The following is a 16,626-nucleotide window of genomic DNA, read 5'->3' as shown; positions in this document are numbered from 1 at the left end:
TGTTTCTCATACGTATCCATCATTACAGTTCAATCCGAAGTCGCTTTAAAGATAGAGATAGACAGTAAGTCTTGACGTTTGATTTTATAGCCCTAGTGCCTTGTGCTTTCTTTCACAAAACCTACTGATCGCTCGCTTGTGGTTATTTCCCTTTTCGCTCTAACACTATAAATAAAAATGCGAAAACAATGTTTTCTGAACCCCATCAAAATTTATAGTAATAATAGTTGTATTCTTACTTACCTTAAAATTATAATAAGCGTCCTTACCATTTCCGCGAGAGTAAAGAGGGACAAGGTTTCTCCTAAGGATTTTATGATAGGGCAAGACAAACATTAAATCACAAATTACCTAATCAAATTATTAAAAAAAAAAATTATCTCTACTTATAAGTCCCAGCACAACAAACTTGCCAATTTACTCCTCTTACTTTACAACTACAATTTACAATACATTATTTTCTTTTTGTACAATTATTAACTATTTTATGTAATAGAAAAGTATTTAATTACTTTAAAATATTTTTACAGGCAAGAAATTAGATCTTTATACCTTGAATTTCACAAGTTACGAATTTAAAATAGCTTGTTTTTCTCTTAAAGTCGTAAACGCTAAAAGGTACAATAGTTTTTTAAAAAGAGGTTAAGACAATTTTTTCTTATTGCCTATTTTTAAATAACATTCAAGTGAGTCCCTATTATTTCATCTCAACGCGTTCCAGTTGACTCTCCCAAATCAGAGTAATTTAGCAAGATGGGCTAAAGGTACCGAAAAAACTTGCTATATCTTAAGGTAAGCAGTTGGAACTGCTAAGCATTTGCTGGTGGGATGTGGAGTACTCCTGGATAGTGGTCAATACTCCTGGTGGTACTGCATGTCTTCTAAACCTAACTACGGATTGTTCTGAACTTGTTATGAAATACGATCACTACTATTGTTTTTTTTTTAAACTTAATATTTACTTCACAATAGATATATCGAAAGCCTTCCTGTCTAATATCCCAGAAATTCGTTAAGGGTAATTCCCGCACAGCATTAAGTGCGTCGTCTCGTTATAGTGGACGTTTCAAGTTTCATACAGTTAAAAAGATGAGAGCACGTTAAAGTAACAATCTTTCGACAACTCCCTGCAAGCTACTACATCACATTTTTAGAGATCCTGATAATATTAATAGTCTTAGTGATACATGTACGCAGAATTCATTGACGAAGAGAGCCGTCTGTAGAGTAGTCGAATAATGAGATCTAAGACTTTCGCGAGTTTTATTCATTTAACGCGTGGTATATCCGAATAATATTAGTTTCATTTAAGCGTACTCGAACTTAATAATTTTATTTCAAGTCTTCTGTGGGACACCTCGATCATATTAATCATTCAGTTTTGTGAACAAGACCAACAAAGCGAATACTATGACACTTCTCTTATATCATTTTTGTCATAAAATCCATATCGTTTGACTGTTAAAAATAATTCACAATAAAACGAGTACCTAGTTACATATTCGTTTCATTTAATTATTTTAAATATTCAGGAAGCGGATAACGGAATAATGAACAAAGCTGTGTAATTTTTTTTAGTTAAACTTAAAATGTTTTAAATTGGAAATAAAAAAGTTTATGGTATCTAAGATATTAGCCTGTAGACATTTAAATGATACTAACTTTTTCTGTTACTACGCAAATTTTATTATTTTATATCTACATAATCCCAACGTTAATACGTACGTAGATGTAAATATAAAATAATAAACATGTAGTAGCGTCCGAAACACTTCGTTTAATTTTTAAAAAGTTAATAAAAGTATAAAAAAAACAAAATCCCTACACCAAAAAAAAGTGTTTAGTTTAGTAAAAAATCGTTTAGTAAAAATTTTGACTCTAAGAATGAAAATAAAAAAAGGCGTTAAAAAATCTCTCAAAACTATCTGAAACTTAACATATATTATATAATTATATAAAGTATTTCAAACGTTATTTTTTTTTATTAGTATTTAATATATATGTTCATATTTACATCTTCGGTATTTAAGAATCAAGTTTAATTTTCTACGTGCGAAGGGTAGTACGTCGTAAATACGTCCATTTCTTTAATATATTCTATGTATACAATCCATTATGAACATGACATTTTCAAGTTTGTAGTCTGTGGTAAACGTCCGGTATAATGAGATAAGAGAATAATAATACTAAATGTTTTGATACATTTGTAAGATTTTTTTTTCTTTTATTGAAATAATAAAGCTATTAATTATACATTGCCACTTAAAGTGCCTTATACGTATATGAACTGAGATATGGTCGTTTAGTTATTATTTAATATGTCTAAATGGAAGTTGTGCCGCCAAACTTTCGGAAATGATGAATTTGAATTAAAAGAAGGTGAAGTAACAATTGGCAGGGGTGTAAATAATACAATAAAACTTTCAAGTATAGTTATATCGAGGAACCATTGCTTAATTTGTGTCAAACAAGATGAAGTAGTTATCACCGATTTGAAGGTAATTCGTTATAAATATATGTTCAAAGTATTTGTTATTCTAATCAAAACCAATATTCCTTTAATTACATTTTCTAAATTATATTTTGTAAGATTTTGGCAGCATTTTTATTTTCTTAATTTTATTTATTTATTTTTTTCATCTTACCTGAAAACTATTGTATTTATTTGTATTGGTAAAGCAATTTTTTTTTAACTAAGGACTTAAATGGATCTTTTTGACTTTCTTAATATTTTGGTGGTACTCAATGAAGAATATTTATTTCATAAAATATTTTTTTTATATTTCTTTCCAACATACTCTCAGAAAATTATTATACACAGCTATTTAAATCTTCTGAAAAGTCGTCCTTTTGAGTTTCTAACTGTAAGAACTTGACTGACAAATAACAATATTTTAAGACATCTTTACTTATTCTTTGTTAATTTGTTACTTAGCTTTACCAGATTAGTGAGTTTAATAAATAATTAATAGTGAGATTTGTAACTTAGCTTTACCAGAGTGACAACATATTTTTTATCCTGGATTCAGTCTCACCAAAAAAATATTTCCATGGTTCAGAATTTTTATTGTCTGCTTTTCATTTTCTAGAGCTCCAATGGTGTGTATATAGGAGTAAAAAAAATAGCACCAGAAATCCCATATACTTTAAGTAATAATGACATTATAGGCCTTGGTTGGGCAATCGGAGCCCCTCTAGGAAATATAAAGGACAATGAAAAGCATATTTACAAACTAGTCAAAAATGATCCACCTGAAACAAATTTAAAACGTAAATTAGATATAAGGGAAACTATTCCCATAGTAAATATTATAGAATATGGGCAAAACAGCGAAATCAGTTCAAATGGTAGCAGTTCTGGTGAAATGATAAACAGAACGGAAATTACTAGTTTTGAAGCAAAAAAAGCAAAACTTGAACCAAATTTCATTGACCTAACTGACGATCATAATGAAGATTTTCCACAAGGTTTCATTAGAAATAAACAAGATTATTATATTATTAATGAGGAACCTGAAATCATACTTAGTGACAGTGATTACGACGCCGAGTATAGGTTTGTCAGATTATCAGAAAATTTACAAAAACCTTCTTTAAAAATGGAAAAACCAGACACTTCCATGGAAAATTCTACATACAGTCAACAAGATGATGATATCGAAGTGGACTCAGATGAAGTTGAAGAAGTAAATGAACCTGAACTATCAGATAAAACACCAAATAAAGCATTATTAAAGGACTATACAAACAAAGAATGTAACGTATTGGACGAAATAAATGAGAGTGATAATGATGACATTGTTATTTACAAGAGACCATCCAAAAACAGTAATTTTCTATCATTCCAACAAACTGATAATAATTCAAATACAGTGAAAAAATCACAAATACAAGAAATCAGTATATGTTGTGGAGACAAAAAAGAATGTCATGACACAGAAAATATTACACAAACAAGTTCAGAAGAAAAAAGAATCAATGGAAAATCATCAAAAATAATTCCTAATACTCAACTACCTGCTCCAATACTAAATAAAACCAAAGCTAAAAGTAAAGCACTGAATATCATATTATTTTTTAATTTATTATTTCAAAATTTAACTTGATTTTGTTTTTCAGAAAAATCGAAGGATCAAGTAAAACAGTCAAAAACGAAAAAAAATAAATCAAACTCAATGAAAAAACCAAAATTAACAGATTCTCAAAAAGAGAAAAGGAGACAGAAACTTAAAGAAATATGTGAAAAAGAAATTTGCCCCGTGACACACTCTAATGTTAATTCAAAACTACATGAAAATAGTAAAAATAGTATAAGTACAGACAAAACACAGAACCCTAAAGATATCCCTACGCTACAAGAGATTGAAAAAGTGAATAACAAAATAAAATCTTTTACTCAGTCAAAAAAACAAATTCAAACTATCGAACCTCATGTAATGAAGCCTGGGAAAACGAGAACCGCTCGTAGTAAAGCTAAACATGATACTGAACCCAAAGATAGCACAGATATAAATATGAGCAACGATCCTAAGACACCCGCAGTGGTACAGAATGAGGATGTCAACAATATTAAAATGGCCAAGCAAAGTCAAAGGCCCTTACTAGTCAATCCACATATAAGCTTGTCACTAAGAAATAAAGTTCTCATAAAGATCCTCACATGGAACCCTAATTGGCTTGAGGAACAAAAGAAACAATCCCAACCAGCTCCTATATTAAAAAATGAAACAGCACTTTTGACGCTATTTTTATCGTTCAACAACTGTGAACAGTATGTCGGGTATGGACACTTCAACATAAGCCCTTTAAAATGTATCGCATAGAAATAATATTCATATTAATTTATTGTTATCTCCGCTTGCCTCTAATGCCATCGGTATATATATATATTTTTTTAAAGTATTTATATACAGGCATTGGATAAAATTATTATAATGTTACAGTCCTAATAAACCTAGAAAAGAAATATGTATTCGAATTGATAACCCCCTTGTTTGAAGTCGGTAAACAGAGGAACATTGAATGTTAGAACGTAATTAATATCATAGATATTTTTATCTGGCTTGAGTGTGTTCGGTTTGATAACTATCATTTTATTTATAGACAAATGAAAAATTTATTACTCATAGAAATATGGGAATATCTTACACAGGAGTACAATTATCCAAACAAAAGGCAATATTTAAATCTTCAAATTGAAACTTTACCTCCGAAGCCACCCAAGGAGAGGTATTCTGAGTTATTTACCATAACTGTTAGAAGTAAGTAGAGCATACAAACTATTAATATATATATATATATATACACTACCGGTCAAAAGTTTGAGACCACTATAAAAAAGTGGAGAAAAAGAAATAAAAGTCAATATTTTTAATACTTTTTGAAAAATAGTTTTTATTTTCATGTTGCTCACAAGATTCAAAATTAAAATTATATTACATGAAGTCTTGAAAAATACTATGTTTGAAAAAATACACAAGTGTTTTTATACACATTTTTCATCAAAATAGCCTCCTTTACATTTAATGACCTGTTTAACCAACCTTGGCATGCGAGCAATTAATTTAATTATGGTTTCTTGCGAGATATTACTCCAGCTTTCTTCTAATGCTTTCCACATGGCCTGCTGTGAAGAAGGACATTGTTCCCGGACGTTTCGGTCCAGCTCTTCCCACAAAAGCTCTATAGGGTTAAGATCGGGGCTTTGGGGTGGCCATGTCATATTTTTCAACACCTTTTCTGATTGTTTATTGTCTAAATAGCCCCTACATAATTTTGAACTATGCTTAGGATCATTGTCTTGTTGAAAAATAAATCCTTTGCCGATTAACCTAAGCCCGGAGGGAATAGCATTTTTCTCCAAAATTTCTTTATACTGCTCCTTTTTCATAATTCCTTTAATTTGCACCAGATTTCCAGTTCCATAGCCTGAGAAGCAACCCCAGATCATAACAGATCCGCCACCATGCTTGACAGTCGGGACTACACACTGTGGCATCATCTTTTCTTCGGCAGAACGTCGAACGAAAATTCTTCTTTTTGAACCGAATATTTCAAATTTAGATTCGTCACTCCAAAGTACTTTTTTGAAATCTTCTTCGGTCCAGTCTCGATGGGCTAGGGCCCATTGCATCCGTTTTTTCTTATTCTGCGGTTTTAGAAGAGGTTTTCGAACAGCAACGCGACCAAACAAGTTGGCGTCTCGCAACCGTCTTTTCACTGTAGATACTGACACAGGTTTTTCCCGAGACCTGTTGACTTCAACACGAATTTGTGGGGCCGTTAGGCGTCTATTTCGCTTGCTGGTTACCACAATAAACTTGTCTTCACTAGAAGTAGTAGCTCTTGGTCTTCCGGAGCGCGGACGATCTTGATTACTGCCAGTTTCTTTGTACCGCACAATACTGCGATGAACACAAGTCTTCGATAACTTGAGTTGAGATGCAATCTCACGTTCAGATTTGCCTTCTTTATGGAGAACAACGATGGCAGCTCGCGTTTCAATACTAATTTCGCGAACTTTACCCATTTTAGAGACGTCTTCACTGTAGGAACAACGAAATCAGATTACCTGCAGATATTCGTAGATAACCATGAAAATATGGGGTTAAAATAAAAATTCTAAAATATTTTAAGAATTTAAAACAATCGCATTGTAAGTTAAAGTAAAATAAAATAATTGTCAGTTGCTGCAACGAGGTAATAATTTTTTTGACAGGCAATTATCATCGGACTCTTCCTGGGCTCACATTGAGGTTTGGAAACAATGGTTGTTTATTGCCTTTTTCTTATCTTAAATACAAAAGAATAAGCTTTTAGGTGATCTTTATAAACAATAGAATATGCAGGTGTGCAGATTACTTTTTATCACCAATGTTTTGAAAATATTTACTAATAACAAAAGTTCTTTATTAGTGGTCTCAAACTTTTGACCGGCAGTGTATATATTACTTCAATGCAATATATACTAAAGAGGTCTTATCAGTAAAGGCCTTATTGTACACCTATATTACTTGATTTGTTCTAGTGTGTAACAAGATATACAATATATAAATATATAAATCTTTCAGTGCTAATGTCCACAAGCAGCATGAAACTGGTGCCCCGGCACGGTGATATAATGATATTAAAATTCAGGGAACACAATGAGAATAATTCATATAAATTAAAATTTTGCTTGATTCACAAAGTCGATTATATATCATCTCACAGTAAGTTTTGTTGTTTTTAGTGAACGTGTTACTAATTATATGATACTATAATATAATATTGATTATAAAATTTACAGATAACAAAACAATTGTTCTATCATGCCACGTCACTTACTCCAGTCTGTTTAAGAGCTTGCAACCGGGTGATGTGCTGACCGGGGAGAACATAACTAATATAAACAAAGAACTATCACTGTTTGAAGCGATGAAAGTGCTGGAGAGATCACCTATAAGAGAGTTCATATTGAAACCTGACCCGGCACAGTATATTGATATTGATAGGAATGTGTCCGCGGGCACAGAGTCACAGGTATAGCAAGCAGTTAGCTCATTAACTCTATAAGTTAACTGTATCAATGGGCTAAGAGAATTGTTAGAAAACATTATACATTAGTATAAGGATAGCATCATTCGGTAGTGAACCGTATCTGCTTATCAAAATTATCTCTTTTTTCCTGTTCTACTTCTATGAAGCTCCTCTTAAATACATAAACTCCATGGTTGATTTCCGCCTTCTTCATATTCTAGTTCTCCATCCGCCCTTACTGCCATCAAAACCTGACCTTTCGACATTTCTTTCTTTATTTCTTTGGTGTGTTGTTTCTACTATTATGTTCTCTAAATCTCAAGGAATAGTTTGGTAGTTTCTAGTTTCCTTGTGTTTGGAGAATGTAATTACTTGTAAAATAAATAAACACCGAAAAGTCAAAACGCTGTTACTATTTTCAATAATTTTTGCATCCTCTAAATTGAGAGAATCTCAGAAAAGAAAAATAATTTTGTCATACTGAAGTTCTATTACAAAAAAAGGAAATTCCTGCGAAGGCTGCTAAAACTGTTGTGATGTTTATGGAATAAAGCAGTGCCAAGTAGAAGTAGCAAAGATTCATTTCAAGGTTTTGAAGTTCGAAGCGGGGTATCACTTTCTAACGACAGCATTTTAGGGACCCAAGGTAGAATTGTCAGTATTTATCGTATTATAATGAAATTCAGTATTAATTCTGAATTCTGTAAAATTCTGAATGTTACAAAGGCAATGGACACGAAAGGAAACAGATCGTAGAAAATTCAATGAAAAATGAATTAATATAATGGTATCTGAGCTTTTTAAGTTGCGCCGTATGTGACAGGATTCATAGGACAAGTTTGTTTATAAAAAATAGAGATCTTTTATCAGGATACCCACAACCCAATCTGCAATTTAGACTTCTCCCTTCATCAACACCTACTTCAAATTTCGACCTCTCAGAGGCATTTTGACCCTTTAACCTGAATTTCAAAGTTACTCCACAGTCGGACTTCCACAGTCCACCCTTCCCCGTGCCTCTGTCAAAACCATTACGAACAGCATATCACAACATATCAGACGCGTTTCAAACTACTTGTGGCATTCTCTTATCAAAAATCAAAACATACTATAATAAATTGATTTGTCAAGAGTAGCAGTTCCGTATTCATAATATTATATTCTCTATTAGAATTGAAATTAACTTTTCTTTGGTTGAATTTTGACTGTCTGTTATTTCAGTGGACGGCTGCGTTGAACGACAGCCAGCGGCGAGCTGTAGCGGAGTCTGTCAGCGCCGCTCTTGGTTCTCAACCAGTATTGAGAATGATACAAGGACCACCGGGGACCGGTAAGGAAACCTTTCCTTGGATACGTCCGCTGTTACCCAATTAGCTACGTGTTTACTGGTCATAGGGCAAAACTTAACTATTCAGGGCACCTGCTTCAATTGTATGGTTTGGTCGAAGTCGTTGGGGCCAACATTACATTATTTTTACTTATTAGTTTTTCCTTCCAAGTGTATGACGTGTTCCTAAAATATTTTAAGTCCAATTTTTTATATTCCCCGTCTTTGGTGACCCACCCAAAGTAAGCGCGCACAGCCTTACTAATTTTTTTCAAACCGCTCAGCGTTTTTGGTGTTCGTCCAGATACATGTTTCATATTTATTACCTTTTTAAGGAAAGTCTAGAGTGATATGCTCCATCGTAATGGCGTACTTTTATGGAAATTCAATGAGAAAACAAAGTAAAAGGGGCAAGATATTGATTTGTGCGACAAGCAACGCGGCCGTCGACGAGCTGGTTATCAGGTTACTGAACATGAGAGAGACTCTAGAGGAAGGTAAGAAAAGGCACAGAAACGATCGCTGCTTCTATATTACGTTGTGCTCTGCGATTATATTTTGTCCACGTCGTTTCAATTACTCCGTCTCCAGTTTAGGCCCGCCTATCTCGGCGAGCCTGGCTGTGTTGTTGTGGGCTGTAAAATTGAGACTTCCTCAGACTTCTAACCGTATAATTTGTTCCATTTATTCATAACAGGATAGTAAAAAAAAAAATTTCGCAGCGATTGCAATTCCCATCGCTCAACGTGCACCTCGCTAACAGCAGAGGTCTGCTTTGTAATCTCTCCCCAGCCCGCATCCTCCTAGAGACTAGTCTTCACAACCAAAAATTTTTTTTACCTTTACCCAAGCTTTTCAAAACGTGTCCTTGGAATACACAAACTCTGTCTTCAGTTGTTAGATATGAAAATCCTCCCAAACCTTAATTTTAGGCAGTTCTTTAAGTACAAAACTAAGACAGTTGCAAGGAAACTTGGGTGTCCTTGAAAAAGTACGGCTAAGCTTCCTTGTATACCTAGCATAAGTCCAATCGTATGTGAAATACTGCCGCCAGTTTTGGGCATGTGCCGTGGGGAGACGTGAAAAACAGCTTTCAGTGACCACAACTTGTGAGAAACCTATCTAGTTAGTCTAGAAACAGGCGAAAACTAGCCTGGGTCTCGCTATTGTATAGGATATACTTTGGATTGTGTGCTCAAGACTTTCACGCTTCAATTCTTACGTCCCCTTTGGAACATCGGAAAACAAAACGTACGCGGATTTTAATCTTTTCATTGTAGATATTACTCATAACCGCACGGAGCGATACGCTTCCGTGTCTTCATGCACACAGCAAAAGATAGGAATGGTTTGTCTAAACATTGTGTCCTCCCAATATTACAAATTGAATGTCTTCAAGGATAGGAGTGAATAGCCTTCTTAGATAGTGCGTCCACCACTAACACTCACTCCACCTCCGAAAAGGTGAACAAAAAAATGATTATTTGTAGGTGAACGTTTCCGTCTAGTCCGTGTTGGGCGGCTGGAGTCCATGCATAAAGACGTCAGAGACGTCAGCACGCAAGCAACGGCTCAGAGGGTACTCATGCGGAGAGAGGACTCCAACAGTGACGTCACTAAGGAGGTGAACTGGCAACACATGCATCTACACAGATACACTTCCTGACGTTACACAAAAAATAAAATAAAACAGGCAAACATTTACTAGAGTTAGCTATGTTTGACGCATGAATGAAAATCTTTTTCGTGACTGACTGAAAAACTCAAAAAAGAAATTGGTTATCACAGAATATTTAACCAATAACACGATGTACAATTTGCTCGCCGAGGAGACATGTTACTATACAGCGTGTTCATTATGTCGTAGATTGCTCTTAATCAAGCCATGATCGATAGATGGAAGGCCGAGAAGGCGACCGACCCGGCCAGGGCCGCGTACTGCGACGACCGCGCGAGGTACTTCGCTAGACAAATAGAACTGGTAAATTTATCATACCGTGTGTTTGGGGCCCGATATAATGCTTGACTCTCATACAGATAAACTAATGCTTTCACATTACTTTTTGTCTGCAAAATGTAATTTACATCGCATAGTTATGCTTTTAACATTGAAACAATTTCAAAATTCATTTCATTCGGGCATATTGCGTTTCGGTTGCTCTCCGACGCGCTTGAGTCCAGGGTATTATTGGAATGATATATGTATTGTGCTCGTGTAGCTTCGCGGCGGCGGCGTGCGTCCGGGCCAGCTCGTGGATGTGGAACGTCGGTTGGTGGAAGAAGCCGACATCGTGGCCACAACCCTCGCCAGCTCAGTCAACCACAAGATGCGGGGGTGAACACTTTTAATAGAGAATATTCTGACAACTTTTCATTGGTTTTATAGCATCATCGTTCGTGGCTTCCGACCCAATGGAATATTATTATTGTCTTTTTTTAAGTCCGGTCTCCAGACCGTATGTCACAGATACATTTGACTTTTCACGTAAAACTTTTCAATCTGACTTCAACATGGTACCCGTGTACAGGTTGAGAGGTATCGAACTTTGCATAGTGGAGGAAGCCGGGCAGGCCATCGAACCCGAGACCTTGCTGCCTCTGATGCTGGGAGTCAACAAGATGACGCTGGTGGGAGACCCGCAACAACTGCCGGGGTACATCTGTTCGGAGGTGAACTAAATATTATATACTATATATACGAGTCAGCTTCAGCCAAGTTTCTAATCTATTTCGTACAAGTTTCTAGGGGGACATTGGTCTACCTACCATTCGCTATACATCCATTACAGCATGTACCTGCTTAGGTAACCTACAAGATGCCTACGTGATGATTCGGATGACGGATTCCGTCACAGTACTTATAAATTTTGACTTCATTAATCGAGGCGTCTTGTAATTCTGAGGGCAGACTTAAGGGACATTTAATTTCTTACTCGTTATATATTATATTTATTTGTGTAATAGTATCCGATGTTTAACACCAGCTGATCTAATATATAGTATCTGCTAACAGCGAGCCAAGACGCACGGTCTGGACAGGAGTCTGTTCTCCCGCTTGGCCGCGTATAGTGAGTGCTGGGAACGGCCACCGTTGGTGCTACTGGATCGCCAGTACAGGATGCACCCCACCATCGCCGACTACCCCAACAGAGCCTTCTATGGGGGGAGGGTGCAGTCTGTGCCCCCACCACCACTCTCACTACACCTACCACCCTACTGCATACTCGACATACCGGGGAGTGAACATGGTAGGCGACATTACTTGTTACATAGTACCCCACTGATATTATCATGACGAAACGATTTGTGAAGATGTTCGTTGCTGTAGTTTGATGAAACCTTACAGTGATATAACTCACTCATCAGCAGGAGACATAGGCTCTAACATATACTTGAATTCCGAGCATGTGACGTCATAACTGTCATATTTTTCATGGAGTCAGCTGATGGACTACAGATGTCGCTGCCGGTTGGGTACGATATCTATTGTCTCAGCAGCGAGCCCCTCATCTCGACGCAATCGAAACAAGTGAATACTAAAAGATTTATTTAAAAGTGTCCTAATATATGTAGACGAGGCGTGGGGCGCGGCCCGGGTGGCGCTGGCGGTGTTCTCAGCGGCCCGAGCCCACAGCCCTCAGCTGTCCGTGGCCGTCATCACACCGTACGTCGCTCACAGAGACTTACTGAGGAAGTACCTCCTGGAACTCGACGAGTGAGTCGCTCTGCTTTCCACACAGCGTCCAACAAAACATTGAGGACTTAATAATTTAATACGCACTTCACCGTTAGTTTACATGACTAATAAATCCATTTAATTTTTTTATCAAACTCGCTAAACCTTTTTGAGTATATATAACCTTTGTCATGTATATTAAGTGTAACTATAATATAATCCGTTTTTCATATATTTTATTAATATTCTGAATGTTTAAAGATCACATACTATAAATATGATGTCTGTCAAGTCCAGGTCTGCTCGTGGCGTGGAAGTCAACACGGTGGACAGCTTCCAGGGTCAGGAGCGGGACCTGGTGGTGGTGTCGCTGGGGCGGCGGCAGGGCGTCGGCTTCCTGGCACACGCTGGACGGATGAACGTCCTCCTCACGCGAGCCAGACACGTCCTCATACTCTGCCTATACAAAAACGCTGTCGAGGTATGCCATCAGCTTACATAACGTTCGATTTAATACCGACATGTACACCATCGACCACAAGGCTGAGAATAACACACTGGGATCATGCCTTATTGCTCCGAAAATTGTTCTTTTTTAGATAGATATTTAGTGAGGGATACTTTGTACATATAAATATAAAAATAATCCTCGAAACAAAGATCCTTACTCATAATGTAATTCTTTAAGTAATCTTAAAAATACATTTGGTGATCCCACACTCACACGCGCGCGCACACACACACACACGCACACACATACATCCATTTTATAATCCAATATTTTATTATTATTATTATTTTGCAGAAACACGATCAATGGCGTACTTTAGTCAGAGATGCCGAAGAAAAGAGCTTGTTCAAGACCCTCCCCAGCTACATGTGCAGACCCAGCGGCCACTCTGCCAGGCAGGCTTCCTCCAAGGAAGTGTTAGAATTCTTAAGATCTAAAAAGAATAAGCATGGACATAAATGATTAAGCTGTGCTTCGAATTATTGTATTGTTTTATAAAAAATCCACATTTAATATGAAAAATTTTGTAAAGTCATTTACAAAATTATATACATACATATGGTTTACAAACTGAATGGAATAAGACATGTTTAGATTTTTTAATAACATGCATTTTAACGCATTCTTAATTATAATATGACCTAAAAATAAACATTATCCAGACGTAGTACAAACGCTGTATGTACCTATATAATGCTTTAAATCCCTAAATACTATCGATGATAAACAACTGAAGTGCTACAAAATAATAAAATTACTGTTATGATGAACGCATCACTTTCCTACCATAAGCATAACGTTTGCCATAAAAACAAACCAGTTGTTATTAATGCTTAAGGTAAATTTTTAATTCCTTTTTTTTATTTTAGTATATAAATGTCTGTTATATAGACTTTTATGTTTAAGTTTAGAATTTAAAGACATGGCCGACAATAATATTTAGCATTTATTATTCCACTTACATCACTAGCGGGTTCGAATACGTTGATGTAGTTAAGTCAGTGTTGCAAGTGATTAAAAATCTAACAGTTGCCACCATCATCATTGTTAAAGGACTTCAAAATGGTTGCCTCGAATATTGTCAAGTTTCCTTAATTTAGGAATTTAATTAAAACCTTCATATTATTGAATAATACAAAATTATTCACTGTGTAAATAAAATAGCCGTTAGAAATAATGTGTCACGACGTAATACAATCAGAGACGCGGAACAAGCTTTAATGTTTCTTATCAATTTCCTTCCTTTTTCACTCGCACCGTACAAATAATTTTGTATAATGAAATAAATATTTCGTTTTGACATATTATTTTTCTTTACATTAATTTAAAATGTTTTTGAACATATACAACAGTGTTTTATCATTATATAACAGTTTTTTAAGTCCTCTTAGCATAACCCGTTTATAGTCACACAGGATCGATGTTCTTGACCCTCGTTGGACAGACGGATAATTTCTACCACAACTTAAGCAAATCAAACAAAAAGTTCTGTCTACCCCAACTCAATATATATTTTTTATATTTTAAACTTTGGTTTTAAAATTCACTTGTATGCAAAACTAACAAATGCTTTCCTACATATTATATACAGCCTATCAACATGCTCCAGATACCTGTTCTATAAAGTATGTAATAGAAAAATATATTTTTATGTATTTAAAAAAATATGTCCCTTCTCAACCAATGGGCAGTTTTTTTCTGACTCGATGACGATTTCCAAGAGGTTTTTAAATGAAATCTTTTAAATATTTAACTGAATATCCCTTCAAACGACATAAAATTTAGATAAACAGAATTTTTTTTTGTATAGTAGTATAACAAAAAACCTGGGCTGTACTTATTTGTACGTATGTTTGAATTGTGCCGAGATGGCATGAGACCATGCTAAGTGTGATTGTCATAGATTAGGTTAGGTTAATACATTTTTTCCGTCTGACGCAGGTCTTCACCGGACACGGGTGCTTTGGTGATTACTTGTGTCGGACGGCCAGGAGAGAGCCGGGAAGAGGCTGCAATGAGTGCGACGCTGCAGTGGACTTGGTTCAGCACACCCCCGAGGTGTGCCCGAGATGGGCTGCGCAGCGCCAAGACCTTGTGGCGGCGCTCGGCGGAGTGGACTTGTCGTTTTCGAGTATCGCGGAGAAGATGCTCGAGAGTGACAGGTCCTGGCTGGCGGTGTCCTCCTTCTGTGAGACGGTCATGTCCACGAAGGAGACATCTGAGCGGGAAAGGGAGGATGCGGCTGATGCACTCTCCCTCCGCAGACGACGGACGGGGTGCGCAGGAGGCGATATTTGCAACGCCTCCAATAGCGCCCCTGCACTCCAGGCTGGGGTCGGGCTGGTAACCCGGCTCCTGTGAAAGCCCGGGGTCGTCGGGAAGATCCTAATTGCCGAGATCGCCCCCTTTCTCCGAGGGACGGTCTTTGCCAGGACCGGCCAGTCGCTGGTGTGCCCTTTCGCTGACAGATTCGGGGTGCACCAACTGCCGATGGCTTTCGCAGTGGTTTTAGTGAGTAGGGGCCTGCCCAGGCAGAGTCTCAGACATCCTCTCCGGCCTCACCAACGCCGGTTAGACAGCTCGTAAAAAGAGTTTCGCTGCGTCATCAAAAAAAAGGTTAATACATTTTAAGAAGAAGATAGGTTAAGGCAATACATTTTTATATACGATGTTTTTTGTTTTTCCTTCCTTGGCCAGAAAAGTAATTTTTCCCATGGGAATGCGTTGGTTTCCCGGGCTAAAAAGTAGCTTATGTCCTTTCTCGGGTATCAAAATATCTCCATACCAAATTTCGTGCAAATTGTTTCAGTAGTTTAGGCGTGATTGAGTAACAGACAGGCAGACAGACAAGAGTTACTTTCGCATTTATAATATTAGTATGGATGAAAAGTAGCCAAAGTTATCTATATTATTATCCTTTAATTTCCTATGTATTGCTTATCAATAAAAAAATACATTGTTTCGTTGTTATATTCCATAAAAAGCATTCCTGTAAGCGTAACCTCAAGACGAACAGGGTTACTTTCTCATTCATAATATTAGTATGGTAGTAGGGATATTGGCGATTAAAATAAGTAGGTAGGTACGAATCGAATCGAGTGAAGCCACAGGCAACAGTATTAACAAAAATGACGAATTTTAGGCAAACATTAATCTCCTCTATCAACCATTCTACGCCTTCTACTAATAAAAAGTAGCCTGTTCTTTCCTTCCTCATTAAGTGTCTAAATACAAAGTTTCACTGTTATATTTCCAAAAATTACGATTTTCCATACGAATATTCATCACCTGTTATTACCCATTCTCCCCCATTTTTGGGGGGACAAAACGTAGCCTATGTTGTTCCTCAGGGTCTATTCTATCTCTGTACCAAATTTGATCAAAATCGGTTCACTGGTTTAGGCGTGAAAGCGTAACAGACAGACAGACAGACAGAGTTACTTTCGCATTTATAATATAAGTATGGATATATATTTTCTAAATCAAATCATAAATAGGTTTATCCCGTGTTGGGGAGGTCGGGACACTGCGGGAAAGTTAGCGTTCAACATTTCTGAACACATCGCCCAGGAAGGTAACAAATAAAACGGAACA

General features: G+C 36.4%; 1 protein-coding gene across 1 annotated transcript; it reads left to right on the top strand.

Annotated features, from left to right (window-relative positions):
• Positions 1 to 2,140: 2,140 nt before the first annotated feature.
• On the top strand, positions 2,141 to 14,560 carry LOC116772375 (uncharacterized). Its single transcript, XM_032664543.2, has 16 exons — positions 2,141 to 2,498; positions 3,090 to 4,050; positions 4,120 to 4,780; positions 5,104 to 5,261; positions 7,071 to 7,211; positions 7,289 to 7,521; positions 8,740 to 8,848; positions 9,181 to 9,342; positions 10,336 to 10,469; positions 10,713 to 10,826; positions 11,065 to 11,180; positions 11,374 to 11,515; positions 11,859 to 12,093; positions 12,419 to 12,560; positions 12,819 to 13,002; positions 13,327 to 14,560. The coding sequence occupies exons 1-16, from the start codon at positions 2,319 to 2,321 to the stop codon at positions 13,492 to 13,494; spliced, it is 3,840 nt and encodes a 1,279-aa protein (XP_032520434.2). The 5' UTR covers positions 2,141 to 2,318; the 3' UTR covers positions 13,495 to 14,560.
• Positions 14,561 to 16,626: the final 2,066 nt, after the last annotated feature.

This window comes from Danaus plexippus, chromosome 12 (assembly GCF_018135715.1).
Source record: "Danaus plexippus chromosome 12, MEX_DaPlex, whole genome shotgun sequence".
Lineage (NCBI taxonomy): Eukaryota > Metazoa > Arthropoda > Insecta > Lepidoptera > Nymphalidae > Danaus > Danaus plexippus.
Note: the sequence above shows the minus strand (reverse complement) of the source record. Positions and strands in the feature narration are given on the sequence as shown.